This window comes from Daucus carota, chromosome 8 (genome assembly GCF_001625215.2).
Source record: "Daucus carota subsp. sativus chromosome 8, DH1 v3.0, whole genome shotgun sequence".
Classification (NCBI taxonomy): Eukaryota; Viridiplantae; Streptophyta; class Magnoliopsida; order Apiales; family Apiaceae; genus Daucus; species Daucus carota.
Window position 1 is genome coordinate 14,242,375 of NC_030388.2, and position 18,387 is coordinate 14,260,761.

The 18,387-nt window shown below is 34.0% G+C and overlaps 1 protein-coding gene across 1 annotated transcript; it reads right to left on the minus strand.

Annotated features, from left to right (window-relative positions):
• LOC108199677 (homeobox-DDT domain protein RLT3) lies at positions 1 to 15,469 on the minus strand. Its single transcript, XM_017367608.2, has 16 exons — positions 15,185 to 15,469; positions 14,069 to 14,136; positions 13,551 to 13,970; positions 13,374 to 13,424; positions 13,064 to 13,280; positions 12,768 to 12,868; positions 11,057 to 11,143; positions 10,786 to 10,917; positions 9,346 to 9,483; positions 9,054 to 9,176; positions 8,473 to 8,931; positions 3,937 to 4,341; positions 3,232 to 3,849; positions 1,134 to 1,238; positions 784 to 1,009; positions 1 to 502 (listed from the first exon to the last, which is right to left on the minus strand). Exons 1-16 carry the CDS (start codon positions 15,360 to 15,362, stop codon positions 480 to 482), a joined length of 3,351 nt encoding a protein of 1,116 aa, XP_017223097.1. The 5' UTR covers positions 15,363 to 15,469; the 3' UTR covers positions 1 to 479.
• Positions 15,470 to 18,387: the final 2,918 nt, after the last annotated feature.

The window sequence follows — 18,387 nt, forward strand, 5'->3', positions numbered from 1 at the left end:
TAAAACAACACATAATTAATTGACAAGTTGATTTATCAAACAGTTTCACCTCTTTACATATATGATGAATTAATAAACGAATAAGATGACATCTTCGGAAACTCCATAGGCGTTTTGCTATTGTATATCTGTACAAAGTACTTTATTCCTCAAAAGTCAAAAGAAATTCTTTCTACAACTGCTATGCAAACACAGCAGGTTTTATGGGTGAAACCATAGCAAAGTAACGTCAAGAATCTAAAGACAGATACTTAACACCTGATGTTTTACAATACAAGATACTCAAAAGATGATCAAAAATGGGATTTGCCGAACTCAATGCCGGTGTCTTCTAACCTAATCTCTCTTTCAATTTTTTTTCTTCTACACTGAAGGAGCTGGGATACCAATGGGCATAAGCTATTTAAAAAAGAAACCACAAGGCCGTAGCCACTTTTAGCTGCCAAAGCTTGTACAACTTCTCTATTAGATGAATTTTTCTACTGGACAAGAGCATAGTTACCTGAAATGTTAAAAGAGATTAATGTGAAAAAGCAGTAGATAAGAAACTGGCATTCTATAATGGTGATGAAACAAGACATGCAACAGTGAGCACATAACAGTGCATTGTCAAGTAGATACTAATTTATTTGATTATTAAATCAAAGACATGCATTTAGAATGCCCGTAAGTTTAACTTTAAGAAGACTCAGGTGGAAAAGAATGGACTGCTTCCTAGGTGTGTACAAACTCAAAGTGCAACTAGACAAAGATGGTGCCAAACAGAACAGATTACACGTGTACCTCTAGAGCTGGTACAAAGTTGTGTATCATTCTCCGTGGGTATCCTCTGTAAATGGAGTCCAATCAAATCATCCAACCTGACCAACCATAGTGCCACAGCGGATGATGTTTGGGGCATACTTGAAAAGCATGCTATAATTTCTTCTACTAGAGAATCAGAACCATATGCAGAGCTGCATCTATGCAACCAGTCCTCATTTATCGAAGTAACAAAATCGGCAAGAACCTACAAAACAAGGAGACTAGGAAACTAAGTACAAGCATCAGAATAAGTGCCTGCATGAAAATTCATCGGTTATATTTCATGAAAGATGCGGAAACTAGAATTAATGCATCAAGAATAGAATTACCTGAAGGAACTCGGTCAAATTTGAGCTGCGTCTTAACCTTTTGATCCATAGATTATGAGCAGATTTAGCCCAAGTACCCACCAATGCATCTTCAGGCATAACCGACTGTAAAACACAACACAAAAGACCAAATATAAGTCTGGCACTCAAGCACATAAATCCACCATTACACTTCAAGGGACTGAGCCCATCTACCAGTTGATCAAGTTTACCAAACACCACTACCATTATTACTCTAATATCTGCATTACCATTTATCACACATCTACCATAATTAAAAATATATAAATAGGGTTTTTTTGTCTTGCAAGTATATGCATCCAAGAAACGATAACAGGTTTCTATAAGTAATTGCATACTTCTTCTCCATAATGAAGTTTTGAAACCTCAAAATCTGTCCATAGACACTCTCAAACAAGCTACACTGGTTTTAAAGATAAGCCTCTAAATACCAGTAAACTGACCCAGCCTCTATATGCATGACTAGTGCATGCAGACATATAATTTCATCTCTCTTCTTACATGTACAAAAGTCTACCTAATAAAGATTTTACTCTTGTTGTCTTCTTTTCAAGAAGGATTGTAAAGGTTTCCTTGAGGTAGATACTTTCTCACTTCACTTTACATGTGAACTAACAATCTCCTACATCCAGTACATCTCATTGTTGCTTATTATCTTTTACTTATGACTCAAACTATAAACTAATGTGTGTTCAACTATATTATATTTATTAGATCTAGTAAAAATATGTATATTAATAACTTGTCGACTTGTCGGCTAGTCGATTCCAAGGTACCCGGGCACTGAGGCTCAACTTGGCGCTGTGATAACCTTAAGTAGGATTATAAAACTATTGAGTCATCCACAAATTTCCATGATTCCTTGCCAAAAAGCTCAATTCAGTTCTCTGCACAACAGAAACTCTACTTGACTCATATAATACCCATCTCGAGAAGAATGAAGAAAGAATAAAACAATTTATAATTATATACTAATATCATTGTGCTTGTGTATTCTTTTATGGGTTTGTCTAGTGTGTGCCCATGGGCACATGCTAAGCACCAAATTCTATAAGAATGGTGGATTTTAATTGGTGTGGTTGGTGAATTTGCAGGGGGGTCCACCATTATAAAGGAGTGAGAACCAATTAAAATCCATCATTCTTATAGAATTTGGTGCTTAGCATGTGCCCATGGACACACACTAGAAAAACCGTTCTTTTATAATGATAAGAATAAAAGTGTGAAGTGTTTACTGTGTGTTGGAAGTCGGTAGAAGTGTGGAGAAAGAAAGAATAAGTGTAAATGGCGAATCTTATCCTCTATGATAAGTATCCATATGCATGTCATTCAATTAGTGGTGTGTATGATTGCTCCATATTATAAATAGGAAAAGAAAAAAACTATATTAATACTCATACTTGAGCAATTCGGACTTGTGATAGTCATTCAGATCTCGCCTATTTTTGGGCTTTGCCATTGAAGCTGCAATCTGGACATATATAAACCTTTCTTCTTTTTTTTTTCTTCTGTACCAAAGAATTAAAAATAGATTGAACACCTAAAGTTCATTTTCTAGTAGTCGTTGAAGGTTGATGCCTTAAAGGTCATCATGAGTTGGTGGTGCACTTTAGGGGGTTTAGTATGGGACTGCACAAAACAATCTGTCTGTGTAACTCACACCCTCTAACTCTCCGCTTTTGATGGTCTGTGTTAAGTATGATATAATCCATTAAGAACTCATATAATGAAAGGTATCCAGTTGGCGTAGTATCAAAGGTCTGAAGTTTGAAACCCCCCCCCCCCCCCCCCCCCCCCCCAACATACTCACTAAGGTTACTGATTAACGCGCCAAATAAGGGGGGCTCAGCTTATTCCACTCTTCAACCACAAAGTGGGCATCCGAAGAAGACTTTCAATAAAATATTGTAAAGCCTGGATGCTTTTATAAGACAAATATAATTTTAGTTATTAAATGTTTTCAACAGATATAACAGCCAGCCCAGAGCAATCAAGCAAATACCGACTTAGAGAAACATAGTTGCGTGGTCAGATATTAAATAACACACAAATAATTAACAACCAAAAGGCAGCTCACCTCAATTGCATAAATTGCAGCTTTGAGTGATTGCAACTGCGATGAAAGGACTTTATGCTTTGGAAACACATTTCCTTCTCCATTCTTCCTACATGTGGCAGTGTGAATCGCATATCTTTCTTCTATATCAAAATCAAGCTCGAACGTAGTGTGGCATATCTTACAGTGCTTCTCATCTCTCCAGTACAGATCATGACAATGTTCACATCTAGCTAGTGAATTAAGAAATGACTTTTTACCATGTTTAACAGCATAAAGACCCAAGTAGAAAGAATTCCAAACCCATGAATCAAATGCTTGGAGCCGATGCCATTTCTGCTTTTCCAGCTCTCTTTTCTTTTCAGTTTCCAGGACCTCTGCAGCAGTAGAAACTGGATGATCATTTCTTATCTCAGACAGCCAAAAATTATTGTCTACATCAGACACTGCGGATGAGCTCTCGGCTCTCGATGTACTCAAGTCAGAACAATCAGATTGAGTTGGCTGCCTGCTTCCTAAATTATCTGAAATACTGGACATTGTTTCATGAAGAGTTGCTTTCAATTTCTCCAACGAAGATAGAAGGTAACCCTCGCGTGAGCCCCTAGATTCCAAAGCTGATAACAATGTGCACAGAGACTGCAATCACAAAGCTTACCTGTTGAGCTTACAGCATTGAAGAATATATATTTCGAGAAAAGAAAGTTACAAGTAGAAGCAGATTACCTCTGCAGTACTAATAATCTCCCAGTGACCATCTTCAGAAGATTCAAAATATATCCTCTTATGACCTGGATCATAATCATTACAAGGACCCATAAATAGCCAATATCTGTTATAGCGACGATCAGAACCTAGATATATAGACTGCATAGGATGTACATCTTCAAACTCCACATCACTTGGATACTTGATGCCGAAAGAGGACTCCTCTCTAACATTAACGGCCAAAGAATCGACAGGCTCTGTGGATGATCCTTTATTTGCTTGGCTAATATATACAGCCTGTTCAGTATAGCCCCCGACTGTCCCAGGAAAGTTTTCCTGCCTTCCTGTTGATCTTTTAATTTTTCCACCACAACTAATTCGAGTGAGATCAGTTGCACCTTCTGCAACCGAAGATATAGCATCCTGCAAACAACAATCTCTCAGCAGTGCAACCTATTCAACATATCTTGAACAGCAAATCAACTATCACGCAAGGATCAGAAGCACAACGAGTAAATCTCATTCAGCTTGATGACAATCAAAATTGTCACCTGTATATGACATCACAGGCTCCTACCAAGAAAAATTAGTGAAATAGACCAAAAGGAACATATTGTCTACAGCATTTTCATGTACGTATCTGCGGGTACTTTCATAAATGATTTATACTAGTCTGGCATTCAATGAATATACAAACAAAAAGATGACATCATACAGAGTCTATACTGAAATTTAAACTGTCAGTGCTTCACTAGTTAGATTTCCATGGATTTAAGATACATCGGCACAGAGTTTTCAATGACATGTTTATTTATCTTACACTTACAATACAGTTTTGAACTTGTGCTTATACCATGTGCAAATAAAAACCCTATATTTTACTAATTGATCAATTTAAGCTTCAAAGTAACAGAATCTACCATGGTCTAAATGAAGGAACCTGAAACGTAATTACACACACAAATGCACGCATAAGCATGAGTTTCATTTTCAACCCATGTTAATCACGGGCTTCAATGTTTTACATTCCTAAATTGATAGCGCTGAACTGATTAAGTAGAACAAAAAGTTAAGGATTCGAGTCAAAAAGTGTAAATATACATTTATTAAACTAGATATCTAGAAAGAACCTCTTACCCTTTATTAAGTAGGACGTATTCAAAAAACGGATATGTAATAATCTATGGATTTTAAAAGAGGATAGTTTATTCTAATTCTATGCAAGCAGTTGACGTAAACAGCAAAGTCGATGTTGAGTCTCACATATCTGATGCATATCAGGTTAATTTAGGTAGATTTTCTAAAAAAATCCTTCAAAATCTCACTGTTCTGGAAGGATTTGAACAAGTCTAAAAAAACATTGGAAATCCATCAGTTTCTAGCATCCATTCATATTTTAAAGTATTTTATGAAATCTTAATTGAATACCGTCAGATTTTTAAGTATAATAGTAAAACTTAATTAAATATCCAAAGATTGCAAATTCCAAACAATATCTCTAACAGATTAATAATAATATAGTAAAATATGTTTGTTACATCTATTAATAGTTTTTACATCATCTATCTAACATATAATGGTCTTTTTGAATGTTTAATCTTTATCATGGGAATGGAAATCCCTATAAAATTAAAAATTCAATTAAATTCTAATCAAAACTACAATTTCAAATATATTAACATTCTATTATCATTACTGTAAATAAAATTTCAGTTTGGTTCACTCCGGGAAAGAATAAAATTTCGGTTCTCGCTCTATTCAGTTTCGATCCGGTTTACTGAACCGAACGAATGCTAACCCCTAGCCGTACCCGAGTCCGAGTAACATAGCCAAGCAGTGCCCATGCATCCAACACTTGGCATATATTTGGTTATTTTGATACTATCTATCAGGTAGTATTTTTAGATTTAAATTTTTTATGTAGAACTGATGACAATTTAAACCATGCGAAAAAACAGAAAATCTATTCAGGCTATATCATCTGGTCTGGGTTTGAGAGCACAAATTCCTGTGTAAAATGATTTTGGGTGTGATTGTAAAGTCTTTCCATACAAATCACGTTGGACTCATATATATGTATATATCTCTTAGGTGGAAATAATTTTTCTGGCTTTTTTAGGTGGAATTTATTATTTTGAAAAATGTTATGAGTTGCTGCAACCTGACTTCCCCTTTCAAGAGATGAACATAGGCAGAAATATTATTTAAAAATATTGTAAAGTTTTCCTGCAAAATAGTTTGTGGGAAAATATTTTCCAAAAATAAGTTATATTTCGCCAAACAAATGGAGCCTTAAATGTGGTCATTAAAATGGTGTCTCAGCCAATAGAGATAATAATTCTATTGGCCAGCAACCTATATATCTTACTGTCTATAAACTCTACAATATTAAATTGTGCTATTTGCAATCTTTATAATCCTTTTAACACAGTATTCAAAAAGTTTATAATATGATATTAAAATAGTTTATATAAGGGATGTTATTAAATGCAGACACGTTTAGCAATTAAACTTAAAAGTTAAAACAAAGTGATTTTATTCATATATTTTACTATTATCATATTACTTTTTGCAAAAAAGTTTAATGTATACAGAAGTTAATTATGGTAATTATTAGATTTGAACAAATAATAATTTATAGAGAATATCACTTATGCAAAAATAAGTGAATATGACATTTATATATGTTATTAAATAAACATTACATCTTGTAATTTCAATTTATGTATTGAATCGGAAGAAATTATATTGTTTGTGTGAAATAATTGCTAGACTTGTCTTGATTCATCCAGACAACTGAATTGACAATTGTAGTGGTCCAATATAAAAATTAATTATGCATTCAAATATAATAACCGTATAATTGTTTATTATTTATTCAGGCAATCTACAATAGTTTTGGCAATGAAAATTGGGGACACGGGGACATTGTCCTCTTTCTGGACACGAGTACGGGGACACATCGTAGTATACTAATATACGAGTATGGTAAGTTAAACATCTTAACAAATAATAACAATAGAACTTTAACAAATAATCTATTTTTAAATTTTGATAGGTCGCACCAGTTTACCCACCTTTCAACTAAATTTACTCTTTTCTACTACTTTTTTCTTAATCTCCATGAAAGTCAAACCAGCTCACTCAAATTGGGACGGAGGGAGTATAAATTGTTGATACATATTTTATATTTGTCAAAATATTTGTTAAAATTATAAATTAGTATACCAATTATTTAGAAATTAATATAAAAAGAGGAATAAGATATCAATTTTCTGATACTCAGTGTAAATATGAACTGTAATTCTAATAGAATTTCATATAGAATAGATTGCAATCCATTAATATTTTAAATTGATTTTGATAAAATTGTTGTGAGATTGAAGCTAAATCTTAAAAAGATAACAATTTAGATACAGTATACTGTACAACATGATTCAAAGTCAATCTTTTTTAGGAATTCACATATGCATGATATGGATTAACCTTAAAATCAAAATTAACATGCATACTATATAGAGTTAACTTCCACATAAATAGAAGAAGATATTAATAGGGTATATAATATATACATAACATTAAAATATAAGTCGTATCATACAATATAAGCAATTCATAAATAGGTTAAAAATTAGGTAAAGATGGATGACGTCACTACATATAAATTTCTGAATAGGACCTTAACTCTAATATGATATAGATATACCTTCAATTATATTACAAATTGAAAATTTCATATAGACGTGTGTGTGTGTGTTAGATTTTATGTACAACTTAATCATATAATGATAATCAATACCGTGTTCAACCCAATTGATATCGATAACATATAAGTATTTATGCTTAGTGTGATGCTTATTTTACACACACACACACACACACACACACACACACATATATATATATATATATGCCTACAAATTTATCAAAATAAGTGCATCACACCGGTATATAGGCTAAAGCCTAGAAAGCAATAAACAATTAGGCCGGCGATGATTGGGTTCATGGAAAAGAACTGACACTATTAACTTAAAAAAGAAGCTAATAAAGAGGAAAATTAGAGACTCTCAAATCTGTATGGGTCCACTGAATCTCAGACCTGCGACCTGTATCCACCTTTAGGATACAGTACAAGAAAATAGCATGCAGTTTCCTAAATCACAATCACAACAGATGCTCCATACATAATATTACTCTTTCTCCTATAGAAAGCACAAGGGGCACGCTAATCCATTAGGCAGGAGCTCGTTCATTTGAGGTTAAGGTTTGATCAATAAAATACCGATCCTCACTCCATTAATGATAACTTCATTCGTCTCTAACACCAATATTGTAATCCCTATGATTTTAGTTTTTAAACACCTCATGCAAACATTCTAAATATTATAAATTTTTTTCTAATCTTGCAATACACAGATACTAACAAGTGTTGTGAAGAAAATTGAATATAATTTACAGATTATAATATCCCGATACAAAAAAAAAGCTCTTATGAATATATTTAACAAAGGAAATGCCTGAGGTAACATACAACAGAAAAGTTAAACTTCTTACCTCCTTCCTTATAGTTGATCCAGCACTGAGAAGATCAATCAGAGCCACTAATGCATTCAGCTTCTCTTCAATGCTTAAATCAAAATATTCGCCTTCTGTTAGTCCTAACAACCATACTTCTCCTGGATGGCTCTCATCAATTTCAGTGTCTATCGCTAAAACGTCACTTATGCTCTTGTGACTGTTCCTTGGCTTCAGTTTACTCGGACTAGATATTTTTGAATCAAACTCAGAATCATCAGAACTGCTGTATCTGCTACCATCCTCAGAATCATCATCAATGCTAGCAAAGTCATCTACATCTGATTGGTCAGATTCACTTTCATGCAGTACTGAATTAATGCGTACACGATAAGCAGAAGATGCAATCTTTTCAAATAAAGTAATGTCACTCGACAGCACTGAGCATATCAGGACCTCTAGTTCATCAGTTGTAGCAGCGAGATTCAATTCAACAATCTTTTACAAAAGAAAGAATTGTCACTAAAGCATACTATGGGTCGATACTCTAGCTATATTAGAAATATGAAGATGGTGCAAAAAGAATAATCTGATATGAACTTCATACTTTCTTAACTTACCGCTGTTGACTTTGCTAATTCAGATACTTTTGACCCGTTATTTCCTTGAACTAATAGATTATTAAACAGTTCGCCTTTCAGTGTACCAGGTCTTAATCCATACTTCGACATGAGATTGACTTCCTACAGAACAAAATTTATATGATTAGATGATAAAAACTGATTCACCTAGAAATGTCCCCATCTAAAGAGTAGCTCCTTCATGAAGAATAGAGGACCTGACTCCAGTCCAGCAGGATTGCAAAAAAATAACTAAATTATGAATAAACTAAAATTCCAGTCATCTGAATACCTTGCTGAGAGCTTCATTTAGTGCACCATGGCTTAGACCAAATCCAGCAGCAATCAGAACTTGGCGCAAGATTTCCATCCATGTCATGGGGTTCAGGGATCTCTTCCAGAAATTCAGAACAAGATTCTGGCCTTCAACCTGAACATGCATAGACAAGATTAACTATATATTTAAATGAGGACTTTTTAATGGTTACGCAAAGGACAGGAATTAATGCTCGGACAGAAATTATTATCTGCATACTATTTGTTCATCATAAGCATCCACAGTACAGAACACATTCCAGAATAACAATATTATATGAAGAAATTCTTTCTTCATATATTTTGCGAAGTTCATTTTATATGGAAATAAATGCAACTAGGAATAGAAATGACATTGCTATTTGAGACTCTTTGCTCATTTAGGATAGATGACTGAATTGAATTGAATGGATACAAACAGCAATTCCGGAAAAGGATATTTACAATCTGTGTGTTTCTTTAGTTCTGATATACATAAATTGAGCACTAGAATAAAACATATATGTCCAATGTCCAGAATGATGAGGACAAAGTGTGAGAACACTGGGAAGCCTAGTAGCTGAAATGCAAGAATGACTAGCACAAAACACGGTCAGTAAATTTTCCGCCAAGTGGGCGAACTTGCTAGTTATCCAAATAGCTCTATCATGCCTCACTTTCAAACTTCAACCAAGCATATATGGACTTTTAAATTTCAATTTACAGATTATTCAAGATACTTAAAAGCTGAGATAGGTGTTCAACTGGCTCTGCCTGCAATAGGGGAAGATAAGTTGGGGAAAAAAAAAGCCAGGTAACCTAGTTTTGCTTTATTTGCAACTCAAAGCAGTGCATTTCCTAAGTTAACTTTGAGGATCTTAGTCAGCATTTTTTTTTTTTGGCTACTGAAAACCAATCTACACTGTACATGCTGTCCAAGTTACAACCAACCACCTAATCAATTATAAATATATTCAAGCAATAACTAGCAAGTATTGTTCCTTACAAACACAAAAAATTTCCTTGCACTCCAGATAAGCTAGAAACAAGAAGGCACAATAGTATAAACTTGAAAATTTATTTTCCAACAGTGCAGCCATTTTATTTTGACAAGGATTGAATAAATCATACGACAATCATTCTTGATTATGTATCAAGAGATGCAATACCACTGTGTCCAAAATAAAAAACAATTACCCGTCAAGGGAATTCTTATACTAATGACAAAGCACCTTCTTTATATCACCAATTATACTTCAAAAGTTTTAAGATACATAGCAGGAAGTTCAGCATGAGCAGCAGAAAATTACAATCACCTAAAAGTAAAACCATAACATGCTACTTCCGATGGCCAAAAGTTCACAAGAATTTGATACCCAAAACGTAATTAAAAGAACCACCATCAGAATAAAGTATATAGCAGATTCACATCTCTTACCCAATGAAGTAACCTAAGAAACTTGGAATTCTTTATAAGATGAGGAATAAACCCGTTACTCAACTCCATTTCAACATCAAATAGAAGAACTCTAAGAAGAGTCATATTTGTTCTCCCCAGTAACAAAGAACCCTACAAGTCAAAAAGGAATATATGATGCAACTAACAAACTGGTTAAACAAACAAATATAAGGTATTGAAACTTTCAAACTAATCAAGTTACAAAACACAGCTTAAAAATAGATATCTCACATCGCGACAAAGAACTTGCCTTGTCATGAAATGCGTGAGCAAATTCATCAAAGGTAAAAGAATGCATATGAATTCTTGCAGCATAAGTACAAAGGAAATGGAAGACCTGCCAAGAGAAATTGGTCAACAATCAACATAATAATATATATACTGAAATCTATTTTAACAAACACAAGAATCTTCAATCTACAGAGAACTTTAAAGTCCATACAGAGTTGATGTATTGTTTCAATATTTCCAGACAACTTCCGAAAGTATGGATTGTGAATTTTTTTGGTAAAGTATTTACTCAACTTCAAAATAATATAGTTCAATTATTTACCAACTGTAATCATCAAATGTTTACACATTATGTCACTATAAGAACTTTGTGACAATAAGATATTGAAACACATACAGGCAACCGCGGAGATTAATTACAAAGAGGTAAACAAAGATCTCCTGTCACTATGTCTTTAGCAACAGAATAGATATCTAGAACTAGTATGAAGAATAGCAACATGCCAATAACATTGTAATCATAAGACAATTACAATATAATACCTAGTAGGTGTGCTACTCAACGCTCTAGTAGGTGGAAACCAGTGTAGCTTTCTTAGAAGGGTACAGTACCCTAAGTTTGCTGTTTAACTAGATTTTTCCATATTTAGTGCTTTTTCAACAATTGTTCTGCATTTCATTAATCAAGAATGCCTGATCAGAGATTGGGCTTCATTAGGTGAGGCAAGTCGAAAAGAAAAAAATAGATTAGTTGATAGTCAGTTCCTCATTAGTCCCTACTTAATGCTGCCCAGGAGAGACACGAGAGATTGTCAATTAACTTAACTGCGATATAAATTATCATTAGGAACATCATAAAACTTGACTTGTGATACTCGAGTCCTAGGAAAATAGTCCCTCAATTTCTACCTCTTCCAGATGTCTACAATTTTTCGTGGGTCCTGGTCCCAGGCAATCAATTGCCAGACACCTGTTAAGCAGCAAGTTGTTTTCATGCCGTTGGATCAATATCCAACGGCCAGGATTATAACAAATTTTTTAATACGTCCGTAGCTTTTTAACCGCTGGACAGGGACTCGTCTAGCGCTTGAAAAGCGCTGGACGGGGTCATTTTCTAGCAAGTTGTTTTCTAGTGCTTGAAAAGCGTTAACTCACATATGGAGTGCAATATTTGATTTTTACTTTCACCATATCCAACGCTGCATCATAAATATAATATATAGGGTCCAAACAAGAAATTCATGATTGCTGATTTCAAAGTAAATGAGGCATGTTTTGTGGCAGCTACGAAGCACATATTTACACTTGTACCCAAATGTCCAATATCAGAGTCCTGGAAATAGGAGATAATCTTCATCGCTACAAAATGTGTTTATAGGTAAAGCTGAATTTTATAAACAAAAGTGAGCAAATGTACTTGCAATGAGTATAAACACGTGCAAAATGTAAAATTCAGATTTGGTCAAAGATGAAAATAAGTTTCCAGAAGAGAATGCTAGAAAAATACAGTTTTCAATTTTAAATTCCAGAAAAGACAAGTCAGAGACACATTTAAGAGACAAAATAAGAAACTTCGGCAATTGAAATTGAAGATTATTATCCATAATTCCTTTAATTCCTCCAACACAAAGCATAAGAAATCTATATTTATCTGTTTCCTTAAAATTAAAATTAAATACAAATACTTATCCAACAAAAAAACTAACAAATAGAAATTTCTATATATATACCTTAAATAGTTTCTTTACAAGCTCTGGCGAAGAATCCCAAGGTTGCATTTGTAAGGGTTGCTTCATGACAACAGAATCTGGAGGGAACTTGGCCAACAAATCTGATGGGGAACCAAAGTTGATCAAATGTTGTAATGATAGTGATAAAATTCGCTCTCAAGTGCGAGTGATAACAGAATGTGCTTTTACATAGTTGCAATCTTTTACAATGCTTTCAAAACGCAAAAACTGGTTTTTAACCTATATTGTCAACATGAAATAAAATCAAAACAATGTAACTGTTGTTTTAAACTGACCTTTGCAAAACGAACAACCATGCACTGGATTGCTAGAAAAATGAGCAGAGCAAGTTGGTGGATTCGGTCCTGCTTGCAATTCTCTTAGCTCCAGTTCCTCATCATCCGGTAGCATGGAAAACCGATTTTGGTGTTCTCGACATCTTCCTGCTTCCATGACAAGTTCACATTTCTCTTTTCTTTGCTGCTTCAGGGTGCATGGTTTTTGACTCTCCAGCTAAATCCAAAAAAGGCAATCACCATCTTAGTGTAGACCAACAAAAGAATACAAAAACAAAAAAAAAGGATTGACGATAATAGGAAGTGCTACCTTCCTTCTTACAAGAGGTTTCCTCCTCTCCTGTGCTTTCTTTAAATTTCGCTGTATACAAAAAGAAACAACTTTCTAATAATGAAGTAGATGACAGAAACCTCTAAGTAACTTTATCAACAGACTACACCTAGATATTTGCACAAAGAAACAATGAATTTAAATTGCAGGAGTTACCGTTACAGGTTTCCTCTGCATTTTTTTCTTCTTTTCTTTAACAGGTTTTTCTGATTCTGATATCGGCTTTGGAGTAGCTCCAATGGTATAATTGCCATTCATAGGGAAATCTCTTGCAGCATAGTTAGTTAATTGTAACACCGCCATCAGACCTTTACCCTTGCCATGTCTCTTTACTGAGTTGCCGTGTTGATTACACAACTGATGGTAAGGTATTGTAGTCTCAGAAATGCGCCCCTTTTGTTTTGTCTGCTCTCTTCTTGTTTTGTTGTTAACAGGTTGTTTCTCTGATACAGAATAACTGGTACCAACATTTGTTGCTTGTAACACCGTCATCAAACCTTTTCCTTTACCATGTTTCTTCGCTGGCGCCCTATTCTGATCAAAGAATTGACTGTCCAATGCAGTAGCCCCATAAACCTTCAAAAAAATAATTTATTGAAGCGCTCTTTTGGAAAAGTTGATGTAAATTTGCCGAAAAAGCAATCACACTAAATAAAAGGAAATAAGTTGTCTACCTTCCTTCTTTTAACAGGTTTTTCGTTTTGTTGGGAAGCATGACGACGCTTTTTAGAATTGGCTTTTGCTACATGTAAAAAGAATAGTTAGCTTGTAGAAAACATATATACATGTATATAAAGATATAAAATGGTATATTTTAACCGCCACAACGAACGAAAAGGTCCGCCAAGAGACTCTTTCAGTTTACAAACTGGAATAGTACTTCTAGCTTGGAATTTTCCTGATCAGATTACATTAACAAGTAATACTAATACCCTAATATCCATTAACTAACTATTTATCTTGGCATATATTTGAGTACAAAAAACAAGCAAGTGGCCTGCATTCCTATGTAGTTATTTAGTAACATAAATAAATACGGAATGTGAAATGGTAGAAAACAACACAACAAGCAAATGAAAAGACAAATGAAGATCCAACGATAACCACTTCGAAATATTAACTTCCTATAGCATGCATTTAACTTGCATCGCGAGGATGCATAACTGACTTTTTCGGTTTTTCGCCTTCACTTAAAACAAGTTACTTGTTGATTGTAGTAATTGTACGGCTTACAAGCACGAATGATTTTCCTAATTAATATTTTTCACCAGTAAGGATAATTTTATTTACAATATATAGTTTGAAAGATGTAGTAAATTACAAAATAACAATATATATTACATATCTTAGATTATTCCAAAAGGCAATTAAAAAATTATGTCAAGTCATATTCCCAATCCAAATTAAGCACCTATATTCGTGATTTTAAAATATAACGTTCAAGTCGGTAAAAATTTAATTGGACATTTTCAACCAACGGAGCACAAAAAGCTGATCCTAACAAACAGTGACATTCCGAAACAGGCATGGGTAGCAAAATTAAAGACAAAAGTATCGTGCCACAAACACATAAGAAATAGAGTAACTCAAATAAACATTACCGATCATCATAAAACCAATCATCTGATACGAACACATAAAAATTAATAAATTAATCAAGTGAAGACATCTGATAAGAACTGAGTTACCCTAATTCTAATTCATCCAGCTACTAAAACATTTCAAGACGAAATAGACAAAAACACACTCATAAAAAACATAATTACACGAAAATGAATAGAATTAGAGACCTGAGCGCGGTGTGGGTCTGGAGAAGGCATTTTCGGGGAGAGAATCGAATTGCGAGCCAAGCGGCGGACCGTCTTTTCGAAAAATCTTCTTCAGAATAAAATCAGGAGAGTGCAAATCACTCTGAAGGACTCTCCGAGTGCTATCATTTTCATTTAGTTTCTTCTTGCGAGAAGGCATCGAGAGAGATAAGAAGACGAAGAAGACGAAGAGAGGGGTTTTAAGAAGAGGAGTAGGGTTTTAAGCTGTGGCTTATAGGTTATACAGTGCCGAGGTGAATTTTGTGTGTGTCATTTTTTTACATTTTCGATTTTTGTATGTCACATTTCTGCTTGCTCAAAATATCTACTTTATCTTAAACCCCACCGACTCTCTCTATTCGCATTAAAAATAAAATTATTGAATCGATCATGTGCTTAAAATAACTCGTCATATGTACGTTTAGGGGGAATATTTATTTTTAAAAATTAAAAATAATAATTTTAATTATTATATAAATTTATTTTGAATTCATTTTTCTGTCGATGTATACCGTGCATAAAATTCATATATTTATTACACTAATTTTCTTTATAAAGTTAGAAAAATGTTAAATCGAGAGCTTATGTTTAAGTTCCAAAGCAATTTCTTTTTAAAAGATTCGTCTACCCTTTATATAAAACAACGATATATATACATCTCAAACTCGACTTTTATCATAATTGCTAATCTGTCAGGGAACCCTAATTTCTACTTTTTTAACGCACCATGAAGGATGGATCTCAAACAACTCTATGATCTTCCACCGTCTGAAGATCCACCCATTGAAGATAATTTTACATCTTTCAGTTTTGCACTTGAAAAAGAAGTTTGGATTGCTTTTTGATTCATTGTAATGTTGGCTTAATTTTCAGAATTTGTCAATTTGATTCCATATATTACAAAGAGATGCAATTGCTTAGTACATCTTTCAAGTCCCGAGAAGATCTTATCACTCCTACGAAAGATGTTTACTTGGTACAAGGCTATGCTCTATCCATCAAGTGTTCCAGAAAAGATAAATATGTTTTTTTTGGTTGTGACAGAGGAGGTTGTCATCGTAATAGGTTGAATGTTGCTAATGAGGATCGAAAGAGAAAATCAGGTTCTCGGCTAATTAATTGTCCATTTTAACTTTGCGGTAGACAAGTTAATGGGTTTTGGAAACTTGAGATAGTAAATAATTTACACAATCATGAGCCATCCTCGGATATGTCGGGTCATCCTTCGTGTCGTCAATTATCGAAAGAACAAACTTTAGTCATCGAGGTAATGACAAGAGTTGGGATGCAGACTCGTCAAATTCTTTCGGCACTACGACAAGAGAATGTTAATACAAAAGTAGTTTCGTGAACTGCAAATATGAAGTTCAAGATAAAGAAAGAAAAGCTAGCTGGTCGAACTCCAATTCAAGCTTTATTTGACGTGGTCGAGGTAATTTTACATTTGACGTTGCTCATCATGATAATAGAAAGATCAAGCGACTTTTTTTTGCTCATCCAATCACACACTTACTAGGAGCTATCCAACTGTTTTTGTTATGATTGTACTTACAAAAAAATAGATACAAGATGCCACTACTTGATATAGTAGGAATGTCAAGTTTCAACACATCTTTTTATTCATGTTTTGCCTTCCCGGAGAGTGAGAAATGTGATGACTATATTTGGGCTTTAGAAAAATTTAAAGTCATTTTAGAACCTGGATGTGAGCCTTTTGTGATCATAACGGATAGAGAATTTGTGACGCCCCCAGATTCGCATCCCGCAGATCTGGCTCGCCACTAAGCATCTGGATCAAACAACATTTGCGTTACTTAATAATATCTTACAACAAAAACTCTCGCCCCACAAGTCCAGGGTCGATCGTCTTATAACATCATTTCCAAGTCTAACTTGATTACATATTGGGAAGTCTGATTACAGACTATAATAACTATTGATAATACTACCAAGCGGCGTAATCTAGCGGCCTCAGTTTGGGTGATGCGCCTTCTCCTTTCCCTTGCCAGTACCCGTTTCCGGGCGGTTCTCCTTAGTCGTGCCATACTCGCTTTTTACTGCTTAAAATAATATAAAGTAGATGCAAGAATGAGCAATCACATTGCTCAGCAAGTTCACATAGCACATAACAACAAATAGCAGAATAATCGAGTAAAACATCGAATACATTTCAAAACAAAGTAATGAAGCAGATAACGCCAACCAACTGAACAATTTCAAAAATAAGAAAAGGCTGGTCTTCCACCTTTCGGTAACACTACATGGTCCGATCATAACCATTTCGTGCTTCCCGTCCCCCTGTGTAATCTTTGCAGTCTGATCGTCACTGCACAAGATACACCTTACACTCTCATTTTGCTAGCATAAGGGTTAACATTTGTAACCCTAGACTATCCACACACAGCAGACAGTCAAGAAATTATCATCTCTTCCACGAATTTAATAAATTCGTGTTGACCAGCTTAATCAGAATCCTCCGAGTGCACATCACTTCGTCTAAGGAATGCGAACAATGCATCCTTTATTTATTAGTCAAGAAGTTTCAAGATTTCACAATGTCGGAGAGGTATTGAATATTATTAGGAGCGGTTACTTCCGAAAAAAAGAAGAACCCGAAATGAATAAGATTTTCCGGTTTGTCACTAATATTTGATATCAACTCGGTCAAGTCAATAACAAACACATTTAAAATATTAAATACACAAGAATGTGTCATATTGGAGAAAAGGAAATAGCGAACTTGCCTGGCGTCCTTAGCTTGATAGTTATTCTTCCCAGAATTAATAATTATATTTAAGCTCCGTCTCTTTCCAAATATTATATATATTCTAAGCCATGCAAAATAATAATATACTTAGTATTTCTTATGCAAAAATCTCAAAATAATTTATTATAATTCATGCCAATTAAATAGTATCAGGGATTTGATCCGGTAACTATACTCTTTTTAAACCAAGTTTAAATATTATAAATGTCATCTCTTGACTATATATTAATTATTTAATCCCAAACTAAAAATCTTTTACTACTTAACTCTTTTATTAATAATCACACTTAGCCCTCGAATTTGTCTCTTAAATCCTCAAAGCTACTAATTTTATTTTTATCTTAAATCTCTTATTCTCCCAAAATTCTTTCTTTTTATATGTCATCCTCCTAGTCTAGTAGTATCTTTTAATTTTAGT